The sequence below is a fragment of the Chanodichthys erythropterus genome, chromosome 12 (genome assembly GCF_024489055.1).
Source record: "Chanodichthys erythropterus isolate Z2021 chromosome 12, ASM2448905v1, whole genome shotgun sequence".
Lineage (NCBI taxonomy): Eukaryota > Metazoa > Chordata > Actinopteri > Cypriniformes > Xenocyprididae > Chanodichthys > Chanodichthys erythropterus.
The window spans coordinates 16,122,856-16,140,482 of record NC_090232.1 but is presented as its reverse complement, the minus strand read 5'-3'; the positions used below and the strand labels follow the sequence as shown (position 1 = coordinate 16,140,482).

The following is a 17,627-nucleotide window of genomic DNA, read 5'->3' as shown; positions in this document are numbered from 1 at the left end:
ATGTAGAATACGGTCATGCAAAATAAGACATTAATATGTGCTTTATAAGTACTAATAAACTGCCAATTTCCTAGTTATATAGGTAAAGAATAATTGACGACGGGCCGTTGAATTCTTAGAAAATAATGCAGACCCGAGGTGGTAATGCGGCCACAACGCGAAGCGGAGCGTTACACCTCAGGTGTGCATTATTTACTAAGAATTCAACGGCCCGGAGTCAATTATTCTGCTTAAACTACAGTTAGCACAATTCAAGACACTGTTCAGATGGTGTATTTCAAGACATTTGTCAGGTTTTTGTCCTTAAAGGTGCCCTAGAATCAAAAATTGAATTTACCTTGGCATAGTTGAATAACAAGAGTTCAGTACATGGAAAAGACATACAGTGAGTCTCAAACTCCATTGTTTCCTCCTTCTTATATAAATCTAATTTGTTTAAAAGACCTCAGAAGAACAGGCGAATCTCAACATAACACCGACTGTTATGTAACAGTTGGGATCATTAATATGTATGCCCCCAATATTTGCATATACCAGCTCATGTTCAAGGCATTCAAGCCAGTATTAACATCTGGATGTGCACAGCTGAATCATCAGACTAGGTAAGCAAGCAAGAACAATAGCGAAAAATGGCAGATGGAGCGATAATAACTGACATGATCCATGATAACATAATATTTTTAGTGATATTTGTAAATTGTCTTTCTAAATGTTTCGTTAACATGTTGCTAATGTACTGCTAAATGTGGTTAACGTTACCATTGTTTCTTACTGTATTCACGGTCTGTCCTTATTAAGACTGTCATTGTTTTCATTTTTTTTAAACACTTGCAGTCTGTATAATTCATAAATACAACTTCATTCTTTATAAATCTCTCCAATAGTGTAGCATTAGCCGTTAGCCAGAGAACATAGCCTCAAACTCATTCAGAATCAAATGTAAACATCCAAATAAATACCATACTTCCATTGCCATTTTAAGGGTTATATTAGCTGTGTGAACTGTGTTTATGCTGTTTAAGGCAAGCGCGAGCTCCGGGGGAGGGGAGCGTGAGGAATTAAAGGGGCAGCAGCATGAATCAGCGCATAGTTAATGATGCCCCAAAATAGACAGTTAAAAAAAATGAATAAAAAAAATCTATGGGGTATTTTGAGCTGAAACTTCACAGACACATTCAGGGGACACCTTAGACTTATATTACATCTTTTAAAAAGATGTTCTACGGCACCTTTAAAACACTCATGTGTGGTAATTATTTCTTATGCATCTCATCCCAAGCTTCCGTTGCTAATTCCAAAACGTAATTTCGGAACTAGTAACGGAGGCTTGAGCCTTGATAGCAGACTAATACAGTTGATACTCTTATTGACACAGTTGAGAGAGAGAGAGAGAGAGAGAGATTTGTGAATTAGCCTACCTAAGTCTGTGCATCTCTTACGGCAGCACTGTCTCTACTAATAGCAAAACTATGATTTTGTCTTGCTCAAAAACTGCAGAGTTATTACTTTGCTGGTAAAATATGCCATGTATCTTTTAAGTTGCTAAACTAGTTTACTGATTAATTCATCAGAGCAGCACTGACAAAATGTTTCAGTGCAAGTGTGTGTCTGTACTACACAGTACGTGACGTGTGTGAAAGAGAAAGAGAGTGGGAGAGAGTGCGCTTTCAGGATACATTCAAACATATTTTGTGGCAAAAAAACCTGACAATAATTTTTAGTTTTGTTTCTTTTGCGGTTCTAGGCTGTAGGACCTATTGAAATAACTAAAAACATTTGGCGAAGTGAAATGGAACTGCAATGCGGTCGAGACCTGCCTAGACCTACTTTACTACTGTGCGTTTCCCTGAAAATAATTGCACACCTTAGAACGTTCGTCAACCAATCAGATTCGAGCATTCAACAGCCCTGTAGTAGAAATGCTTATAAGCAAATAGTTAATAGCGAGAATTGTATATGAAATATGTAAATGAAAACATAAAATATGGTTGAAAACATATGTTTAATGACATTTTTTTGGCTATATTATGCATAGTACTATAAAAGTAAAAATAAAAATAAATGTTTATGTGATGTACAGTGTAATCATGTTGGTTAAAACTGTTCATGAAAGTTATTGTATTGTATTGTTGATAATCTGTTTGTGTCTTTGTTTTCAGGTACGTCTCGTAGAACCAAGTTATTTGGAACGTTCCCAGGAAACTATGTTAAACTGCTTTAACAAAGAGGAAACAATGGCACAAATACGGCCACTCCAGTGCCTACTGTGTAGGGCCAATGAGGCACCTCACCTTTGAGAAAGTGTGTGTGTCTTTATGTGTGAGTGTGTTCACAAACACAACATTTTTAGCTCTGCCATTTCTGCACAGACAAACCACTGAAGTTAATTTCACTTTGAGCACTTTTTTGTGCCATCACACAGTCTCTTCACTGTACCTTCATCTGCTATTCTGACAACAGCACATTCATCAGTGTTTTTCTTGTTATTTTGACATTTTGTTATTTTCCAGGATGCGGTAGCTCAGAGTTAGTATGGTGAGAATTCAGGTAGCAAGGTATTAAGTGAGGTCAGTAGAACAGTATAAACAGTACTGGGGAAAAACCTCAGGCATCAGTGTTGAACTGAATGTGTGTGTGTATGTCTGTGTGTAGTGTAATAAACAGTGCACGGTTAATAGCAATATAGAGACCACTGGTTATAGATGAGGATGTATAGTTTCATTAAAAGGAGCTACATGTGATATCATGGACAATTATGAAATTGCTCATTCCCCTTGTGTGGCCAAAATAATGAAGTGATAGAAACAGATGTGTTTTAACCATTAATTGTATAGGTAACAATACTTTTTGCCATACAAAATTACAAAATAACTGTCATGGAGCAATTTTGCTATTGTATAAGTGGCAATCATTCATATAGGATAATGTTTGTATAATTATCAGTGCATTGTGGGTATTTGTATAAACTGTCTTTAAAAAGAAAGCGCATTGACATTCTGGAAAGGAAAGATGCTTTTATGGAATTTGGTAACAAATATTTGATTAATGAACTTGTTTTCTAATGTTTACTTGAGAATTTTATGAATGGACTGAGTTTTAGAATTGTAAACCAGTTGTCCGTGAACCACTCGACTTTGATACAGTAAAATAAAACAAAAAAAAAAACAAAACATGTAAATCAAGATTAAATCATTGCTCGTTTTAGTAATGAATGGCAACAATTTTACAATAACAGCGTGAGCCTGTTATAACGTTTTTTTGTTTTTTTTGTTAACCTAAATTAACTAATTTATCTAAAAGGTAATTTCTCAATTTTCCAATTTTTACTTTTTTGAATCTCTAGTATAAAACTTAAATAATGTCATTTATCTGCCACATTTCTCATGAGATTCACTCATATAGAGATTGCATCAAATAATGTAATAGAGAGAGTTGTTGGTCTTTGATGAATGTTGTAGTTTGTATGCTTGTCTGACGTTTAAAAGTTCACGTTTCAGTTTTGAAGGATTTGTATATCAGTATTTTCTGCACTAAGTGTATCACTTGAGTTCTCATCTGAAAACATAGCTTGTGTTGCATCGGCTTTTACAAGTACGTATATTCAGTATATGGAAAAGTGTGTCTATGAATTTCACAGACAGCAGAGCAATCTTAAAGCACCTTAAACATTTATTAGTTCAATTATTTTTGTTTTCTTTGAAGTTGAAGTGTGTAAGAATGTTAATAATGAAGTATTGTTTCCTCGCATAACGTAATATGCTGGGACAACTATAAGGAAAGTGTGAACACTGTGGCACTTTGTTGATTTGAGCACAACCAATAGTTTGAGTTTGGGGTGAGGTTTTCTGTTTGGCTGTCCAGTGGCAGACGGAAAGGCTTTCAGAAACCTGTTTGAAAACATTTGCAATTACTCTTGTTGGTGCAGAAATATTACACACTTTAGCTTTAAATATTTTAATCACACTGTTTGCATTTTCCAGCCTCACGGCTGTGTTTGCTCATACTTTATATGTCATTTTGTATTGTACTGTACATGAGTTTCACTTTCATTATAAAGCCCTTCCTTTCTCACTTTTGGTTTCTTTCATCTGTTTTTTAGTCCTTTTTACTTCATCCCATGTGCCAAATTTATTCTACACACCCAACTTCTTTGGTGCAAAAAATAAAGAAAATGTATGCAAAAAAGAAATAAGCAAAGAACATTTTTGGGGACTAATAAAGGACTTTCTTCAGCACAGGATGGATACTGATGCACACTGTAGTCAAACTGCAGTCACTGTTTGCCTTTGCTACAGCCACAAACTACTTTCCTCTACTAAAGACAGTGGATTTTTTGGAGGATATTTTTTGCCTTTTTCTTTATAGGCATATAGTGTTAGTGTTTACACTATATAACATATAGTGTTATTTGATGTGTGTGTGCTTGATGAACTGGTGAGCTCGAGAGGATCTTTAACCTGCTCACTTTCAAATAAAGCTTTCTTTCTTTCTTTCTTTCTTTCTTTCTTTCTTTCTTTCTTTCTTTCTTTCTTTCTTTCTTTCTTTCTTTCTTTCTCTCTCTCTCTCTCTCTCTCTCTCTCTCTCTCTCTCTCTCTCTCTCTCTCTCTCTCTCTCTCCCTCTGTCTCTGCTTTTTTTTTGTTCTGTATCCAATAAATTTCTGCTCAGTTATTTGAGCTTCTATGTTTATCCATTGCCTCCAGTTCTGATATTTGAACACTGGAATTGTGATTTTTATATTCATTTCAAGTATTTTGCAACCTTTTTAGGTTTTTCTTTGCACAACTAAAAAGTGCAAAAACGATAATGAAATAAAGCAATTGTTATTTATTGTAAAGTCAACACAGGCAAACTTGTCAAGAAAAGCATTTCACTAATAGAAGTTTATATATGATGATATATTATAAAACAATATTTATGTTTTGTTTATTTATGTTTATGTGTGTACATTCAAAAGTTTGGGTACGGTAAGATTTTTTTTTAAAGAAGTCACTTCTCACCAAAGTTTCAGTTATTTGATCAGAATACAGTAAATATTGTCAAGTATTATAAAATAATGTTTTTCTATTTTAATATATTTTAAAATGTAATTTTTTACATTAGCCATATTTTTAGCTTCATCTTTAGTGTCACATGATCCTTCAGAATCATTCTAATACTGATTGGGTGCTCAAGCAACATTTCTTTTTAATGTTAAAAACAGTAGTGTGGCTTACTATTGTTTGTGATGCATTTTTTCAAGGTTCTTTATTGAATAGAAAGTTTAAAAGAATAGCATTTATATGAAATAGAAATTGGTTGTAACATTATAAATGTCTTTACTGTCCCTTTTGGTCAATTTAAAGCATCCTTGCTGAATAATAAAAGCCCAAACATTTGAATGGTAGTGTATATTTCTAATGTAATGACATTACAGAGTTATTAATCATTACCACGGTTATCACCCTCAAGTCATTCCAAACCCGTAAGACTTCCGTTCATTTTCGGAACACAAATGAAGTTCTATTTGATGAAATCTCAGCGCTTTCTGTCCCTCCATAGACTGCTACGAAATTTTACGCTTCAAAAAGTTCATAAAGAGATCGTAAAACTAATCCATATGTATTGAGCAGTTTATTCCAAATTTTCTGAAGAGACATGATCACTTTATATGATGAACAGATAAGGTTTTTATTTACATATAAACTTGCATCAACTCACACATCAGTTGTGGTAAACAGAAGCTCAAGCATGTTTGCTTTACATTTTGCGAGAACCAATGAGGCTCATTCTCGTGTGTTACGCAGCATGTTTGAGCTTCCAAAGTTTGTTCTTGTGCGTCAATCAGGTTCGGTTGCGCTCCGAAGATAAACAAAAGTCTTATGGGTCTTGCATGAGGGTGAGTAATTAATCACAGAATTTTCATTTTTGGGTGAGCTTTAATATATTGGTTAGTGTCCAAATAACCTTGCCTCATGTATAATGTATAATTTACCTGGTACTTCAAAAATACTGTAAACCACAGTACAAAGTACTATGGTGAATCTCCAAAAATAATTAATTACCATAATATTGCGTCCAAAAAAAAAAAAAAAAAAATATATATATATATATATATATATATATATATATATATATATATATATATATGTATTACCAAGGCATATAGTATTTTTTAATACTATAACAACTGTGAACACACAAGCCAAGGCTTTAGTGTAGTTATAGCCAGAGAGATTTGAACATCTGATTTATTTTCATTGACTTTTATTTTGTTTGGCCATATCCCCAAAAACCTTTTATGGAACAAATTAATCAGGCCTGTCTTTGGGGTTATATTGTTACTCTGTTGTAACAGAGGTATAAACTTGTAATATAACAGAATTCTGTCATTTATTTTTATATATTTAATGTTGACTGAACCAAAAGATGGAGGAATGAATCAGTCAGATAAGACGAGAGAGGGAGGAAGCCCAAAAAAAGCAATGGAAAGAAACAGAGAAGAGTTTACATTTGGATCCATGTCCACTGCCTTGAGTTTATTATTGCTATATCAACAAAGTGGAAGTATAAAATTAGGCCACATGAGAGGAGAAGATGTAAAAATGAGACAAATTGAACAGGGCTTTTCTTAACTAAATGTGAGATACAGTGAAATCCAGATTGGTAATAAAAGAATGTGCCTGTGAGACTTCACAAGCCTCCACTTCGTTCACTCACCAAATAAGGGCAGAAGCAGTGAGCCCTGTCTCTAGGCCCATATACAAGCACCCGGCCAGCCATGAGGACCAGAGAGTCCTCCTCTATCTCTGGTGGATGTAGCTCTAATCTAAGATCAGTCTCCCTTACCAGAAATATGGAAGAAGATTCTTATATTATCACAAAAGTGAACCTTGAACTATTGCTTAACCCTCCTAGGCAGGACAAAAAGTTTGGCTGTTTGTGGTCATTTTTTAATCTTAAATGACCAAGGTACGACTTTTTATGGGTGTACTTGATTTCATCAAGTATAGAACATGTTCAAATAACATGTTTTCCAACCAATACTCCTATATAGGTCGTTTGTCACTTCCCTGAAATACGACCCATAGGAGCTTTTACTAATGTTGCGCCCCCATCGACAACAAGACACTTTCATTTAAGTTCATGAAATACGACCCATAGGAGAGTTTGCTAAAGCTGCGCCCCTATCGACAACAGGAGACTTTCATTTTAATGCATTGTTCCCATTTATCTGCATCATATTTCGGGTTTTGTGTAGCTCAGTTGGCAGAGCATTGCAATATATTACAATATGCAATCATGTGATCATGCGATCGTGGGTTCGATCCCAGGGAACACATGTGCTCATAAAGAGAATATCACTAAGGCTAGGTTTAGGGGTGGGTGTAGTCATTAATAAAAAAAAAAATGAGTTTTGCTAAATGGAAATAGGACAAATGGTGTAAAAAGTCCACACATTGCATTTAAATGAACACGCATTTTGATTGGTAACGACAGTCATAGGTCATTTCATGACGACAGACGTAACATGACACTGTCATTATTTTTACGCCAGCTAGAGGGCACATAACTTTAAAACGTAAATATAGGTTGTAATAAGGAGGTTGAAACGCGACCTATAGAGTCGTTTTTGTGGAGGACAGTCTCCAAACTGCCAAAATTACGTGATTTTAGTAAACGAGGCTTCGTTACATCATAAGTGTTTCGAAATGTCAATGGTTCACCACTGGGGGGCGTGATTTTGACAGTTTGATACATCTTCTGAACCACTGTTTCGAAACAAAAGATTCGTAAAGCTTCGAAGCTTCTTGAAGCAGTGTTTTGAAATCACCCATTACTAGATATTGTTGAATAAAGTCGTTATTTTGTGTTTTGGTGCATAAAAAGTATTCTCGTCGCTTCATTACATTAAGGTTGAACCACTGTAGTCACATGAACTGTTTTAAATGTGTCTTTAGTAGCTTTCTGGGCATCTGAAAGTGTTAATTACCTTGCTGAGCCAACAGATTTTATCAAAAATATCTTAATTTGTGTTCCGAAGATTAATGAAGATCTTACGGATGTGGAACGACATGAGGGTGAGTAATTAATGACAGAATTTTTGGGTGAACTAACCCTTTAAGGATCAACAAAAGATATTGATCCCAGAACACTTGGCCATATCACGGCGATCCTTTTTTTTATTACCACTTTATGACCATTTAGATTGCATATCTAAAAATAGATACCAAGTCACTTAGATTGAGGAAACCAGTTGTATGAAATCAACAAAAAATCTTTCAAGAATGTCTGAATCTCATGTTGTATAAAATAATTTCTTTCTTACAATATAAATGAATTATATAACATGTATCCAGGCTACTATGGAAGCTATGGAAGGCCTGCAATCTAGAAATCATCTAGAAAACTCTTTCCTTAAAGAGATAGTTCACCCAAAAATGAAAATCCTGTCTTTATTTACCAAGCCTCAAGTTGTTCCAAATGCATATGAATTTCTTTCTTCTGCTGAACACAAAAGAAGCTATTTTGAAGAATGTCGGTAACCAAAAAGTTGATGGGACCTCATTGAATTCCAGTCTTTTTTTTTTTTCTTTTTTCCCTTCCCATACTATCAATGGGCCCTATCAACGGTGTGGTTACCCCAATTCTTCGAAATAGCTTCTTTTGTGTTCAGCAGTTCATTCAGGTTTGGAATAATTTGAAGGCGTGTAAATGATGATTTAAAAATAATAATAATTTTTGGGTGAACTATCCCACTGGGAAAAAAAAAAATCTTAGTTCTGAAAATGAATGTGTAAACATGGCTTGGCCTACCTTCTGATACAGAATTGAAGTGGTCAAGATAAGTTGTGATAAGGCCGATTTGATGTAAATGGATTTAGAGAGAGTGGCACAGAAATGTAGTGAGTAAAATGAGAACTTAGTGGAAGGGAGCAGAGGGAGATAAGATGGAAACAGTGATGAATATACAGTTAGAGAGGGAAGAGCATTATTAAAAAGAAAAAAAAAGTGAGAGAGAAAGATAGAAAGAGAGAGAGAGATAGCACTCACTCTGGAGGAGTGGTCTTCCCTCTTCTCAAAAGGATTTAGAGCTGAACACGCCATCAGACTCGAGACACACACACACACCTGCTGTGGATATGGCGTTCACTGTTGTGCTGGATGGACCCGCACCGTGGGGCTTTCGACTTATTGGAGGACGGGACTTCAGCCAACCCCTCACCGTCGCCAAAGTGAGTGTGTGTGTTATCTGTTTAGGATTTAATTCAGTTGTAATTCAGTGAAAAAGTGCATTGTGCGTTATAAAGAACTTTCACAAGTTCAAAAGTGCAGCTGTCTCATTTATGGAAATAGCATCTTACATCACCCATATATACATAAGAAATACACTTAATCAGATGACAGCCTTGACTGCTGAATCACTGATCTGTTATAGGAAGTATGTGTTCATATGCTCTATATAAAATTAGAAAATGTATAAAATATATATATATATTTTTATATATAGCTCAATTAGAAAAGGACCCCTTCAAAATGCATGGCAATGAAGAATGGGGAATAGTGAAGGAATAGTAGAATAACACAAAAAGTGTGCATAAAAGAAAAGACATAACAATTTGATACCAATATTGTATAAAACAAAATCTGGCATGACTTGAGGATTGCAGTATAAGATGCCTTATAAAGTGAATGTTTTATAGGGAAGAACAATGGCTGTCCTCATGCTCTATTTATGTTGTGTGTAGCTAAAATTGTTGATGAATCATTCATGCTGGAACTAACATTTGAATCCTCACACCTGTTGTGGCAGTGGATTTGTGTATTCTACATCTAAACAAATGTCAGAGAGGGCCCAAAAGAAAAAGAAAGAGAGATAGGAGAACATATTTATTCAAACAGCTCTGTCTTTTCAGCCCTTAAAGGAATAGTTCAACCAAAAATGAACATTTTGTCATCATTTACTCACCCTCATATTGTTCCAAACCTGTGTGAGTTTCTTTCTTCTGTTTAACACAAAAGAAGATACTTTGAAAAATGTTGGTAACCAGGCAGTTGACGGTAGCAATTGACTTCCATAGTATTTTTTTTTCCCCTATATGGAAGTCAATGGCTACCATCAACTGTCTGGTTACCAACATTCTTTAAAATATATATGTTTTTGTGTTCATCTGAACAAAGAAACTCAAACAGGTTTGGAACAACTTGAGGGTGAGTAAGTGATGACAAAACGTTCATTTTTGGGTGAACTATCCCTTTAAAGAGAGAGTTTGCCCAAAAATTAAGACATAATTTCATTCCAAAAGGTGACTTTTTGAGGAATATCATGGCTGCTCTTATCCAAATGGGACTGGAGTTTTTGTATTCCATCAAAGAAAGAAAGTCAAACAGGTTTGGAACAAGATTCATATTTGTGTGAACTCAAGTCTTTCAAAACAGCTACTTAAAATTCACATGATGTGATACAAACTGAATCTTCACTCAATGATCAACTTATTCTTCATCCCGAGGTATTGTTTTTTAAAAAAATGGATAGTTCCAATAACTTTAAAAGGTTATGACCTATTACATGATCAAAGATCCAGTATTGAAATACACAATGAAGTTATTGTGCTGATCTGTTTGCACAGAGGTTTTATGCTTTTGTTCCCTGTGCAGATCTAGTTTTGGATTTCTACTTTGCTTTAATGAGATTTCACACTTGGAACATTCTCTGCTCACTCTGCGGGTTCAGCATGACACTGTTACCTAATCTTAACATCGCGCAGCCATTTTTGGTCAATCGCCCTCCTGTCCTCTGTTTCTAGGCTTTGGGAATTGTTTTTTACTTACGGCTAGGATTGTATCCTGGACTTTATTAAGTATGTTTGGAAACCAGGCCTGTTTTACCAGCAGCAGGTTGTTGGACTGTGCTCAGAAAGTAAGAGTGGGATTTGTTGGCCTTCAGACTGTGTGGAACTGAGGCACGAGAGGGATCCTTAGTAAAAAAGTAATTTATTTAAAATACATTTATTTCATACTAAGTATAGTTAAAACATATTAACATATTTACTGACATATCGCTTGAGACTTACTGATATAAAAAATTATAATGAAACTTTATTTAGAGTACTACTTGTGCACAATGCCATTTCTAAATATTAAGCCTAAAATGTGTTTTAATGTCAGTATTGATAAGGCTTGAATGAACTTTGAATAGTATTAGTCTTTAAATGCAAGATATTTAAAGTGTACCCAAAGTATACTTGCAATAGTTCCCTGTACACAATCAAGTTTATCTTTAGTTAGATCTCAGCACTACTTCCGCACAATTAAGGTGCATTTAGTACAAAATTTAGCAGACTTTAAGTGTACCAGTTTAGCATACCAAAAGTACAATTGCAATTGCAGGGTATTTTTTAAAGGATTAGTTCAATTTCAAATGAACACGACACAACGGCAGTTCCGGTTTTTCGTAATTTGGATACGGAAGGTGGTCTGGCGGAAGACTGCTTTTTTTTTAGGATAGCTGGTCTGCATTATTGAAAGTACATCTGGGATGAATGGATAAGAGACTATAAGGAACACACTGAGTTCTTGATCCTTCTTTCTGCTTGCTGATAAAGAGCTCATTTAGCAGTCAGGACCTGATCCAAAGCCAAACAAGTGCAGTTCCACTGAAAATGTATGACTGATATGATGGATGCACCTTTACATTTGGTTCTTATACCATTATACATGCCATTCTGTTCATGTAATGCAAGTCAAATAATGCAATGCATGTGTAGTTTCATATATTTCATCTCTAGAGCTTTAGCAGGACTGCAGACCTGCTCTGGAGACAGTTATGTCCTCCAGTATGTTTACTGTAGAGTAGTTTACATGGGTGCACATACCAATGATGACAAGAACCTAAATACACACACAATCTTGAGATAGTAAATGGATAGTTCAACCGAAAATGTCATCACCTTTATGTTGATTCAACTCTGTTTGAGGGCCAATGGCAAATAAGAATTTTCATGATAAAGAAAAGGAAAAATCTTTTTAAAAAATCAAAACAGATTTTGTATTATATTTGAAATGATTAATATAAAGCCTTAAAAATGTAAGGTATATTTTTAATATCATGGATTATTAATTCATATTACTTTTTGGGGGAGTCAGTCACATCACATTAGATTTTATAGCCTGAATATTTAAAAAAAAAAAAAAAATGGTTCCCAAATATTAACACTGTAAAGCCTATATGAAATAAAGTCTGAAAACGTTTATTGAAAAATTGACAAAATATTTTATACATTCTGTATGTATTTTTTTTTTTTTTGAGTATCATTTGATAAATCAGGCTTTTATGGCTCATATAGTAAGATATAAGAAAATATGATATGCTTACTCAAGAAGAAAAAAAAAACAAAATATGCAAATCAACTATATGTCTAAGTAAGATTATATTTAAATGCTTAGTTTTATTATCAAACCTCTGTAGTTTTTATTGTGGGGCAAAATATAGAATACAATACAATACAATGAAAATTTAGAGAATATAAATGTTTTATAAACCTGATTTAAAAGTCTGATTTATCATATTTAAAAATGATTATTCAAAATATTATTATGGCTGATCAAGTCAACTTAAGTGGCTTCGGTCCATTAAGTGTTCATACTGAAATATTACTAACAAATATAAAAGTTATTCTTGTTTACTTTATACAAATAAGTACTACTACAAACTCAAGGTGGACATTTTTTCTGTGTTTTCAGATATTACCAGGAAGTAAAGCTTCCAGAGTCAACCTCTCTCCTGGAGACATCATCTTAGCGATAGATGGAGTTTCTGCATTAAACATGATGCACTCTGATGCTCAGAATCTGATCAAGAATGCCACCTATCAGCTCACACTTACTGTTGAGAGGTCAGAGGTCACCTCTAGGTCCATATGAATGTGCTTGAGTACAACTTGACCAAATGCTGCACACTGCACCCACATATTAACACTACTTCAAGAGTTATCATGATTAAAATGTATTCAGAGCAAAAAAAAAAGAAAAAACAGAAATAATTAAAAATGTCATCACATTATTGTTTTGCAGACCAGAGACTAAGCTGTGGTCACCAAATATCACTGAAGACAACATAACCAATCCATTTAAAATGAACCTAGAGGCAGAGAGACAAGTATGTGTCTTCATAGTTAAAGGGGTAGCTCACCCAAAAATGAAAATTTGATGTTTATCTGCTTACCCCCAGGGCATTCAAGTTGTAGGTGACTTTGTTTCTTCAGTAGAACACAAATGAGGGTTTTAACTGCAACCGTTGCTGTCTGTCAGTCAAATAATGGGAGTGAATGGGAACTCTATCAATAAGAGTCAAAAAAACTTGCATAGACAAATCCAAATGAAACCCTGCGGCTCGTGACTGCACATTGATGTCCTAAGACACAAAACGATTGGTTAGTGCGAGAAACCGAACAGTATTTATATAATTTTTTACCACTAATACACCACTATGTCCAACTGCGTTCATCACTCGGTTAGTAAGGTCTGATCGCTCTCTGACAACAGCAGTGATGTCTCGCACTTATACTTCAATGAGTGCAAGACATCACTGCAGTTAAAAATCATCATTTGTGTTCTATTGAAGAAACAAAGTCACCTACATCTTGGATGCGCTGGGGGTAAGCAGATAAACATCAAATTTTAATTTTTGGGTGAACTATCCCTTTAACATATGATGTCTAACTGCACAATTGTATTATACTTTGATATTGTCATTGATGCTTATAATTTTGGTTGACAGGAGTACAGACCAATAGGAACAGGCCATAATCGAAGGGCTTCGCCCTTTGTGGCTGCAGCCAACATCGATGAAACGCGTCAGGTGGTGAGTCCAACCTACAACTCCCCTATTGGCCTTTACTCTTCAGGCAATATCCAGGATGCCTTGCAAGGACAACTCAAGGGACTCATCCATAACAAACCAGAAAGGTGAATGCTACAGTCCTTCATACCTGAACCTAAACTACTTAAAGGATTAGTCCACTTTCAAATAAAACTTTCCTGATAATTTACTCACCCCCATGTCATCCAAGATGTTCATGTCTTTCTTTCTTCGGTCGAAAAGAAATGAAGGATTCCAGGATTATTCTCCTTATAGTGGACTTCAATGGCCTCCAGACGGTTGAAGGTCAAAATGTCAGTTTCAGTGCAGCTTCAAAGGGCTTTAAACGATGCCAGACATGGAATAAGGGTCTTATCTTAGCTTTTTTAAGAATACGGAAAGTGGAAGCATGTGCAAGGCAATCATTTGAGTTTATAAAGCATATACAGTTGTATTTTTGTAGAAAATGACCGATCGTTTCACTAGATGAGACCCTTATTCCTCGTCTGGTATGGTTTAAAGCCCTTTGAAGCTGCACTGAAACTGTAATTTTGACCTTCAACCATTTGGAGACCATTGAAGTCCACTATAAGGAGAATAATCCTGAATGTTTTCATCAAAAACCTTCATTTCTTTTTGACCGAAGAAAGAAATATGAACATCTTGGATGACATGGGGGTGAGTAAATTATCAGGAAAATTTTATTTGAAAGTGGACCAATCGTTTAATCTAAATCCTTCTAGTACAGTAAAAGAGAAGGCGAGCAGCCATGTAAAGCTGCTGCTACTTACATGTTTCAGATGATAAGCCATATTTGAGGTTGATGAATGATAAGCGAGTGTTTGGATGTCCTGCCCGATGTACTGTAATTACCACATAGGCCAGCTATTGATAATTCGTCCGTCACAGACTGCATGACTTTGCCACTTCCTGTGGATTTTTTCCCGTGTCTAATGCAGTTATGGTCGACTAAGCCTCTTCTCGTCTACTCGTCTAACGGTTTGTCGACTATTAGGGGGCGGCCCTATGATCAGAACATGGGTATTTTTCTAAGAATGTTAGTAGAGCGGAGCTCACCAGGAAACATTGTTAGGGTTCCTATCATTATTTGAAATATAACATCTAAGCAGCTGACAGGGAACGTTCTCAGAACTGAACAAATGGATGTCCTAACATTTTTTAAATGTTACTACTTGTTTTACAATGTTCAGAGAACATTCAAAAGTAACATTTGTATAATGTTAGCAAAATTATAAAATGGAATGTTCCCTTAAAAAACATTTAAAAACAAAAACAAAAAAATGGCCATTTGAATGTTCAGGGAATATTCATAAATAACATTTTCATAACATAATGGGAACGTTAGCAAAATGTTTTTAGAATATATTTTTGTTAGCTGTGTAGTTTGATTCTATGGAGGGGAGTACAGTAAAATGTGTTTTGTAGTCCCAGGAAGCTTAGCAATATAGAGGATTCAGATGTATATCGGATGCTGCAGAGAAATCAAGATGAGGACGAACCCCACGAACCGCGACAGTCTGGATCCTTTAAAGCCTTACAAAGCTTTATCAACAGTGAGGGTATGACACACATGAGCACACACAGAACTATACAGTATCAACAGCAATGTTTAAAGAGATACAAAAGAGAAGTTAATATATTCTTTTCATATAACAATATTAGCCATGTAAACCTTGCTAAAAAAGATTTCTGACATTGAACGCAAATATGCCAGTTACGTTTGTGTTTAGTTACATGTTCTTCTGAATAGATGTAATACACATGTAAATGAATAGTATCCGATTGCAACATTTAGGGTACATATAAACAATACTTTCGAAATCTGCAGTCGGATTGGATTTATTCAGTAAACATGGCACTGGGATTGAGATCTTTTTGATCTTTGACAGGTACACGTCCATTAGTGACAAGGAAAGTTCGTGCCCCCATGATCAAGCCATCTGCTCCTGCGGGGAACTTGCACAAGTTACCAATGTGTGATAAGTGTGGTAATGGCATAGTGTAAGTCAGGTCATTGAGCCATTGCATTGTCAAAACATTTATTTACACTGAGCAACATTCTTGATAATACGAGCCACATGTGTTTCTTAGTCTCTTGTGTCTTTCTCTCTCTCTCTCTCTCTCTCTTTCTCTCTCTGGTTTTCTCAGTGGGACGGTTGTAAAGGTTCAGGATAAGTTTCGTCACCCGGACTGTTTTGTGTGCACAGAATGTGAGGAAAACCTAAAGCAGAAAGGATACTACTTCATAGATGATGAGCTATACTGTGAAACCCACGCTCATGCCCGGGCAAAACCTCCCGAGAGTCCAGACCTCTGATTGCATGAGGGCACTAACTACAAGTCAACTACTCAGTGCATGAACATCATGTTTTAACTACAGACACAAAAGTTTTGCCACAAATTATGCACAATTATGTCAACCAGATTCCAAGGGATACAGGTTTATGGATAGTGCATTGTCGTGTCATGTGTGCTGGGATGCAGTATTTTGCACTTACTTTATAGAAACAGGTGTGTTGCCATTGCCTGCCGTTTGTATAAATAAAGGTTTTGTTTTTTGAGAATCATAATTCTCTTATCTGTGTTTAAACAGGACAGGGGAGAGCTTTCCTAGCACATGAAACATAATGTCCAGCAAGACTCAAGTGGTTTCATGTCTACATCATTGCCATCATGTTTAATTTGCTTTCAGGTCACAGGAAGAATTTCAAAATGTAGAGTTACAAGAAAGCATTTCTTAATTTCGATTCTGAATCCTTTTGTTCTAATGTCAATCTTACTGTAATCTGGAGTAACGAAATGAAATTTACCTTATTGTTGTGTTTTCTGCATGTGTCACATTTAAGTGTGCAATATGTAAGATTTTTGCAGTAAAATATCCAAAAACCACTAGGCCAGTGTTATATATTTTGTTAACCTTAGTACTTACAATATCCCTAATGTTTCCAACTATTTGTAAATCGTGAGAAAATTGCAATTTTAACCAAGGATACGGGACGTGTGAGGAGTCGCATGTCAATTACGTCACCCACGTTACCGTCGGTTTTATTTTGTAGAAACCATGGAAACATCAAAAACGCTTTAATATATTACATGTTTAAATAGACAAGGGAACATCTGTTTTGATATATTTATAGACATAAAATGAATTGTTATATAGCTCAACATGTTTAGTCTTAATTTCTTGATTTTTTTTCGAGTACCATGCTTTACCATGCCTCAGAGAAATTTCTATTTTGTCAGGTAGCTAACAGCATAATCAGATGCAGCTTTATTTTTTAATAAAGGTAATACAGCATTTTCTCCATCATACAATATGTTTTAAAATTAATTGCATGCCATTTATCAACACAAGCCATCCAGCATTTAGTATGATATTCTAAAATCCATCTAGTTTACTGCAGTGTGCAATTGTCTCACAGCAGCCGCCGAGCGGACACATAGAGTAACGTTATAACATAATTTTCAACACTCTCAAAAGTGTTACCTCATACTGGAAAAGCGGAAGCGGCGCCGGCGACTGTGGCATAATAAAAATTCCGCTGCTCGTGATGCGTGACTCGGTCCTGCTCTGCTTCATACTACAGTAACGTTAATAATCACATCCATGAACATGATTTCTTCCCGAGTCCTATCCTTATTCTTTTGCACCATCCGTTGAGGTGGAGACTACATGTCCCAAGATTCCGCTCTCAAACTTGGCGTCATCAAACTACGCCTTTGTTTTGAATTGGCCTCTAGCGGCCTCTAGTGGACAGAATTCTGTAT

General features: G+C 35.4%; 2 protein-coding genes across 10 annotated transcripts in view; both read left to right on the top strand.

Moving 5' to 3' along the window:
* LOC137032079 (sorbin and SH3 domain-containing protein 2-like) overlaps positions 1 to 4,665 on the top strand; it is an 82,076-nt gene extending 77,411 nt beyond the window's left edge. For 6 of the 8 annotated variants that reach the window (XM_067403604.1, XM_067403605.1, XM_067403602.1 and 3 more), the window contains one exon: positions 2,160 to 4,656. In XM_067403604.1, coding sequence (XP_067259705.1) covers positions 2,160 to 2,221 — 62 coding nt within the window. In that variant the 3' untranslated portion in view covers positions 2,222 to 4,656. Of the gene's footprint in view, positions 1 to 2,159 lie in introns of all 8 variants that reach the window. The other 2 variants (XM_067403607.1, XM_067403606.1) reach the window with 2 other exon arrangements.
* A 4,282-nt stretch (positions 4,666 to 8,947) lies between these two features.
* Positions 8,948 to 16,742, top strand: pdlim3a (PDZ and LIM domain 3a). 2 transcript variants are annotated; one of them, XR_010896685.1, is made up of 8 exons: positions 8,948 to 9,213; positions 12,722 to 12,873; positions 13,052 to 13,136; positions 13,758 to 13,945; positions 15,285 to 15,418; positions 15,749 to 15,860; positions 16,008 to 16,370; positions 16,453 to 16,742. XR_010896685.1 is itself a non-coding variant. In XM_067404276.1 (7 exons), the coding sequence occupies exons 1-7, from the start codon at positions 9,121 to 9,123 to the stop codon at positions 16,174 to 16,176; spliced, it is 933 nt and encodes a 310-aa protein (XP_067260377.1). In that variant the 5' UTR covers positions 8,948 to 9,120; the 3' UTR covers positions 16,177 to 16,742. The 2 variants fall into 2 exon arrangements, 1 of the variants encoding a protein (XP_067260377.1); XM_067404276.1 differs by having other exon boundaries at positions 16,008 to 16,742.
* Positions 16,743 to 17,627: the final 885 nt, after the last annotated feature.

Bases quoted from the DNA above. Each gene is read 5' to 3' on its own strand.
- pdlim3a (XM_067404276.1), top strand. From the start codon at position 9,121: ATGGCGTTCACTGTTGTGCTGGATGGACCCGCACCGTGGGGCTTTCGA. The intron at 12,874-13,051 runs GTCAGAGGTCAC...ATTGTTTTGCAG, and splicing joins CTCACACTTACTGTTGAGAG to ACCAGAGACTAAGCTGTGGT. The intron at 13,946-15,284 runs GTGAATGCTACA...TGTGTTTTGTAG, and splicing joins ATCCATAACAAACCAGAAAG to TCCCAGGAAGCTTAGCAATA.